General features: G+C 53.3%; 1 protein-coding gene across 1 annotated transcript; it reads right to left on the bottom strand.

The window, feature by feature from the left end:
• Nucleotides 1-1,390: 1,390 nt before the first annotated feature.
• Tcl1a (TCL1 family AKT coactivator A) lies at nt 1,391-5,822 on the bottom strand. The gene is made up of 4 exons (XM_004837475.2): nt 5,616-5,822; nt 2,788-2,958; nt 2,388-2,448; nt 1,391-2,039 (listed from the first exon to the last, which is right to left on the bottom strand). Exons 1-3 carry the CDS (start codon nt 5,742-5,744, stop codon nt 2,398-2,400), a joined length of 351 nt encoding a protein of 116 aa, XP_004837532.1. The 5' UTR covers nt 5,745-5,822; the 3' UTR covers nt 1,391-2,039; nt 2,388-2,397.
• Nucleotides 5,823-6,268: the final 446 nt, after the last annotated feature.

Below are 6,268 nucleotides of genomic sequence, written 5' to 3'. Positions count from 1 at the left end.
GGCACACAAGCTTGAATATTGCAAGGCTTCTCTTCTGTGGAATCCCAAAGTATAAAGAACAAAATAAAAGATAATGGGAAGTAGGGAGATAGATTGTTCTCAAGGGGAAAGGAGATCAAGGGGTGGGGCGGGGAAAGAAGGAAAGGATGGAACAGGAGTTAGGCTGTGTCATGTAAATGTACCAACTCCACACAAGGAGTGCAAACGTTATGTGCAGCAGGTACAAAAAAAGAGGAAGGGCATGAAGAGATGGACAGAGGGGAAAGGGAGGGAAGGAAAGGGGATGAAAACACAGAATTAAGATGTATTATGCACAAGTGCCAATTCTCTACAAGGAATGTAAACATTGTGCACTACAAAGATGGGTCAATAAAAAAAGAAATTAAAATTTCTTATACCAAACTCCTGCCCTGCCCTGCCCTGCCCTCATGTCTCCTTGTTCCACTTCCTTTTCGATGTGCTGCTTCTTTCACTACTGTATCCAGAGCACCCAGCACAGCCCCAGTGGTGAGCAAGTATTTGGTAAACAGAATGTTGCAACAGATGTTCCTCTTCCTGGGCCCTGTGTCCCCAGGGCTAAAACGAGGTCTCCGAGTTCCTCCTGCTCGGGCATCAGTCAGGTTCTGTCCCCTGACAGAGGCATCTGTACCGTAGACTGCAGTGTGAAAGGCAAGGGTTAGGAGCACAAGAGATGTCGCCCTGTCCCTGTTGTGCTCATCTGTCCAGAATGTAAGAGGATGTGGTGTTTCTCTTGTGCTGTTCCCATAAGCAACGTTCTATCCACCCAGCCCCACCCCTCCTGCCCTCTCGGGTCTCCCCCGTGAAGAGGTGGACTGAAGTCACACAGGAGTGGGACCCAGGACTCCACTGGCTTCCTGTGGAAGGTGTCCCCCAGTCCTGCTGAGATCCTTCGTGAAGGTGTGGGAGGGCAGGCAGAGTGGGCTGTGCTGGGCTGCGCATGAGTCATGGAGGTGGGAGGGGCGTCTGTATCAGAGGTGTGTGTGTGGGGGGGGTCTCCTGCTGGGGGTGACCACAGGAACTGCCCAGGGAAGGACAGACCTGGAGTTCAGGCAGGGAGGGGCAGAGCCGGCGGGCTAAGGATTCACGGAGGCAGCAGTGTGACAGGGTGGGACTGGACACAGGAGCTCAATTCCAGAAGCTGCCCACAAAGCCGTTCTGAAGTCCCTCACTCTAGTCCTACCTCCAGGACACAGGTTCTGAGAGAGCTGGATTACTCTAAGGGAAAACCCTCAGGGCTATTTCCAAAGTGTCTGAAATGCACCAAGTCCCAGGCACTCTTTCTCAGTCAGTTCCTGGTGCCGTGACAGGGCAACTGCCTCTTTTCCTTGCTCACCACCAGGATGCGGGTCAAAGCGAGCAGCAGACTCAGTACGAGTTATACAAATCATTATGCATTTAATTTGTCAGCATTACAAAGTATTCATGCCACATCCAATCTCATGACGCCTGTGTGTGCGTATACTTGTCAAAGAGGGAAGCCTGACCCCTCTCCCTTCTAAGATGGGCAACCCGCAGGTCCCCATGCTGATTGCCTGCCCAGCCTCTCTAAATGCCAGATGCTGTGGGCCACGGACCAGCAGGTCAGGTATGAGCCTGCAGGGTAAAAGAGGCTTTGCAGGCCAGGTGCACAGGCCTAGCACCTGGAGAGGAGGCTGGTCTGGCCTGGATGCACAGAGCTGACGGGACAGAATGGAAATGGTCTCGGGGTGTGAGCACGCGAAGGAAGAGAGACTGAACATCATCTGCTGGCTGGGAAACCGGAGGCACAGTAGGGCTGGGCCCTGGAAGAAGTGATATGGACGCGGGTCCTCGCTGGTGCCACCTGCCAGGGCAGCAGCGGGGCTGAGGGCTGAGGGAGCCCAGAGGGCTGTGGGCAGGTCCTGCAGCCTGGGCAGGGCCATCCTCCGGCGGGCATCTCCTCCCAGCACAGTGAAGAACACACGGGACCAGACAACAGGGTGAACACAGCACAGACGTCCACTGCAGGCCCAGGGCGAGCAGAGTCAGAACTGCAAGGCCTAGGGAGGGGCAAGAGGACAGGGTCAGAGGCAGTGGGCAGGAGTGCATGGGGGCTGCTGGGGCTGGCCAGGGGCTGAGCCTCACCGTGCCCCGAATGGAGCAGCCAACGGGATGACCGGGCAATGGGCTTTTTGAACACCGAGTGCTGTTAAGAAGGTGCCAGTTGCGATCCATGCACTGCAGCTGGGAGGGAGCCCGGGGCTGCCCAGAAGGCTCTGCTCTGGAAAAACAGGGCACCCGAGAAGCCTGCCGGCCTGGGGACCCTCTGGGGCAGCAGTGGGGAGGGGCGCTCCTTCCTCCCAGGAGGCTGCTCAGACTCCGGATAAGGGACGGGCCCAGGTGCTCACCGAGTCAAGGTCACTCCTGGCTGGGCATCTTCTCCAGGAGGATATCTTCTGTACCGCAGAACTGAGGGCAGGAGGGGAAGGAGAAGGGGTGATCAGACCGGAGCCCCGGGACCCCACTCTGTCCTCGCCAGGTCCTCACTGGTAGGACGTGGGTATGGCACAGCTTCAGCCTATCACTACCAGAGTGAGACTTCCTGCACCCCAAGGGCTTCTGTTGGGGACCTCAGGACCGCCAGGCCTTCAATTCTAGCTCCTGTCTGGCCCAGCCCTTTATAAACCTGCAGCTGTGAATCCCTCCATTATTTCAGCTTTTGGTGCTGTGGTGGAGGGAAAAACAGGCACAGAGTGGATAGGGCAGGGCCACTGAGACCCCCGCCTGTCCCTGGGGAGCCACGCTTGCCTCTATGTGATACACTATTCGCCAGATGGAGTCGTCATTGGCTCGGTATTTCCTTTCAGAGTCCTGCTGCCACATCAGAGGGAGCGGGCAGGAGGTGAGCTGGCTGGGACTCAGGGGGTCCCCGACTTGGATCCTTTGCTGACGCAGGAGCACCTGCTGGTTATTCTCTGTCTGCAGAGGAAAGACAAGGTACACGTTCAGGTCCCACTCACCAGGCTCCTCTCCAGGCCCAGTGACTGGCCAGAGTCCTTCCTGCCCCACGCAGCCCCAGCCTGAGCCATAGACGCCAGTGCAAAATGCAGGTGATCACTGTGCCTGATGTGGGCAGTGCCTGCTGCTGGCAGGACTCTGGCTGGGCCAGCATGAAGCTAGCCGCCCAGACAGGGCCACAAAGAGCATGCTTGTTCTGCCAAGCTTCCAGGGCTGGTGTGGGCCATATGGCCCTTGGCTTGGTACCTGTTTAACTAGCATGGGGCTTTGATTTTTCATTTTGTTCTATTTCTTCCTTTAGACAAGTCATCCTGGAATTCCAGATTCTTCACCCTCCCTACCCCCTACCCCCTACCATCCTTTGTCTCCTGCACTACAGCAGCTACCTCCTTCCTGACTTGTTGTCTTGCTGCTCTTGGTCCATAGCCAGGTCCCTGCAAATCAGCCAGGCTGAGCAGCTGAAAATCACAGCTCTTCCAATGCTCGACGGTTTCTGATCATGGGCAGAGCAATTCTGCACCTTTACTGAGGCCCACAAATGTCCTCCCAGGCCCACGAAGCAGGCCCTGCCTCCCTCCACTCTGCTCCGGCCACACTGACCTGCTGGCCACTTCGGGGACCCACCACACTCAGACCTGCCTCCACCAATCCCTCCCACCACTGCCCTCCCTGCCTGGAGCCTCGCCCACATGACACAGCTCAAAGCCCTCCTCTAGGCCGGCCTCTGCTCAAGTGTATGTCCATTAAAGACAGACAGGACACGGGACTGGATGGGCACCAAACAGTTTTATCAGGAACTGCCAACAACACTGCCACCTCCCACAGTTATTTTTCTTATGAAACTGAACCCAGCTTTATTCTCTAGCCTGTCTCCCCCAGCTGTGTCGTTTTCGCAGAACTCTCACACCCACGTTTATCCAGTGAGTCTCCAGGAGTCCCCACGTTTATTCAGTGAGTATAAATCAAGTGCTAGCATTTGTTCAATGCGTATTTTTCCAAAGTGAAAACAGTTTTGTAAAAGTTTCTACCAATAAAATAAATTAGAATTTACCGTTTAAAAAAAAAAAAATCAGCTCATTCTGCAGGTGTAAGTGCCCTGGAAATCACCATTCTCCAGTGTTATTTCTTTAGATCCTTTAACCACTTTGTTTCAATTATACATCTTTGTCTTGTAAATTAACTAAATCACTACTTATCAAGAACAATGTTTCTTTCAACTGTGAGAGGCAAATCATGCCTTGAACTTTGCTAAAGGGTTATTTTTCAGAGGGCACTCACCAATACTATGAAAAACTGTTGGGTTTGTGGCTTTGGTGAGAAAATATTTCCTAGTCAGAGATTTAAAATGAGATCTACCAAAAATTGTTAAGACTTGACCAAAAAAGAAGAAAATATTTAAATTGTTTAGGCCTCCCTTCCAAGTACTAACCAGGCTCAACCCTGCTTACGTCCTGATCAGACAAGATTGGGCAGTATGGCTGTAGATTTAAATTGATTTTTTTAAAAAAGGATATATTTAGGTGTTATCTTTTTTTTTTTTGTACCGGGGATCGAACTCGGGTCTTTGCGCTTGCGCAGCAGGCGGCGGGTGTGTGTGTGGGGGAGTATATATTTAAAAAACTGAAATGGCAATAAAAATGCAAATTTAGGTTGCAGTTAAAAGCCTGAAATTGCAAACCCCGGGTTGATCACCTGGGGCAAGTTTACTTTTTAAACTTCAGTTTCATCTGCAAAACGGAGACAAAGTGTCCCGGCATCAAAAAAAAAAAAAAAAAAAAGGAGACAAAGTGTCTCTGTTTGCTATCATGTTTCATAAATATTCTACTAGTATATATTTTAACTTTGCTTTTCCATCTTTGGTTTATGTATGGAGAGTTTCACCATTTTTTGCTTCAGTTGCTTTTAAGCTCAGCTCTGATTAGAAGTACTTAAAGGAAATATGTATGTTTGCAGTACTAGGGATTGAATCTAGGGCCTCCTATATGCTAGGCAAGTGCTTTACCACTGAACTACATCCCCAGCTTTTTTTTTTTTTTTTAATTTTGAGGCAGGCTTTCACTAATTGGCCCAGACGGGCCTTAGACTTGCGATCCTCCTGCCTCAGTCTACTGAGTGGCTGCATTCCAGCCATGTTTTGAGTTATATTAAAAAAACAAAAAAAAGTAACAACTAAAGATCCATGACCCCCAGGCAGCACGCACTCCACGCCGGGTTGTTCCCCAGCGTCAGGGAGGTATGAATACCCCTCACCCTGAGCCTTGGTTATCAATCTAGTGAGGGAGCTTTGTAAATTGGAGGTTCCTAGGCCAGCTTCAGGAGATGCTGGTAATTAGCCCAAGTGCCGATCATTTACTTTAAAGATGTTCCTGTTGTATGGATTAGGACGGGAAGCTCACCACCTCACCGGATCCTCTCCTCGGCCCACGCCCCCCGTGGTTTGCCCACCCTCCTTCCTAGCTAGGTGGGGCGGGGGAAGGGGGCAAGGCAAACAGCAGAGTGCGGCCCGTGGCAGCTTCAGAGAGCGCTGGGTGACTGGGAGGAGGGTGGAGTTGCGGGGCCTCCCACCTCCCTCTCCCCGTAGGCCAGGAGGGCTCCTGCGGCCTCAGGGCAGGCTGTACCTGGAGGATTATCGGTAGCCAGGTGCGCCGCTGCTCATCCATAAACGTGACCTTGTCCCATATCCACAGGCGGTTGGGGTCCTCGGTTATATACTTTACCCGCTTGTTGAAGAACAAGGACTCTGCCATGGCGCCTGAGCAGTGCAAGAACAAAAGCGTAACCTCGGAAGGCCGCTCGCTAACCTCAGGGATGCTCCACAGCAGCTTTATAACCCAGGACCGCCGGGCGCCCCCTTGCGGCGGGGCGAGAGGAAGGCGGGGCACAGGGCGTGGCACGAGGCTGGCAGGCGGGGCGCACGTGGGAGCATGAGGCAGGTGGGCCGCGAGAGGGCAGGCGCAAGGTGAGTGGGCCGGGAGATGAGGCCAGAACTGCTTCCTGGAACCCTGGTAGAACCCAGGATGGGGCACAGCCCCACGAGGCCCGGGCTCCCCAAGGCCTCAGCCAGCCTTCCCCTCTTGGCACTCCTCTGCCTCGTGGAGGGGTACTCAGGTCTCGGCCCTTTCCGCTCATGGGGGAAGCTGCCGCCCTCTGCTCCTCTTGGACTCTGCAGTCTTAGCCACTGTGTGTAGCTGTTCATGCCTCACCCAGAACCCAGGCTTCCTAGTGGACGTTAGGCAATCCAGAGCCAGGGCCCCCTTTGCCTCTTCAGGGA

Source organism: Heterocephalus glaber, unplaced genomic scaffold, assembly GCF_053883595.1.
Source record: "Heterocephalus glaber isolate CG9 unplaced genomic scaffold, H.glaber_assembly_v1.0 deba00001608, whole genome shotgun sequence".
NCBI lineage: Eukaryota > Metazoa > Chordata > Mammalia > Rodentia > Bathyergidae > Heterocephalus > Heterocephalus glaber.
Note: the sequence above shows the minus strand (reverse complement) of the source record. Positions and strands in the feature narration are given on the sequence as shown.

Excerpts from the sequence above, each read along its gene's own strand:
- Tcl1a (XM_004837475.2), bottom strand. The coding sequence starts at position 5,744 with ATGGCAGAGTCCTTGTTCTTCAACAAGCGGGTAAAGTATATAACCGAG. Across the intron at positions 2,959-5,615 it reads GGCTACCGATAATCCTCCAG|ACAGAGAATAACCAGCAGGT; the intron begins GTACAGCCTGCC and ends TTTCCTCTGCAG. Across the intron at positions 2,449-2,787 it reads GAATAGTGTATCACATAGAG|TTCTGCGGTACAGAAGATAT; the intron begins GCAAGCGTGGCT and ends TCCTGCCCTCAG.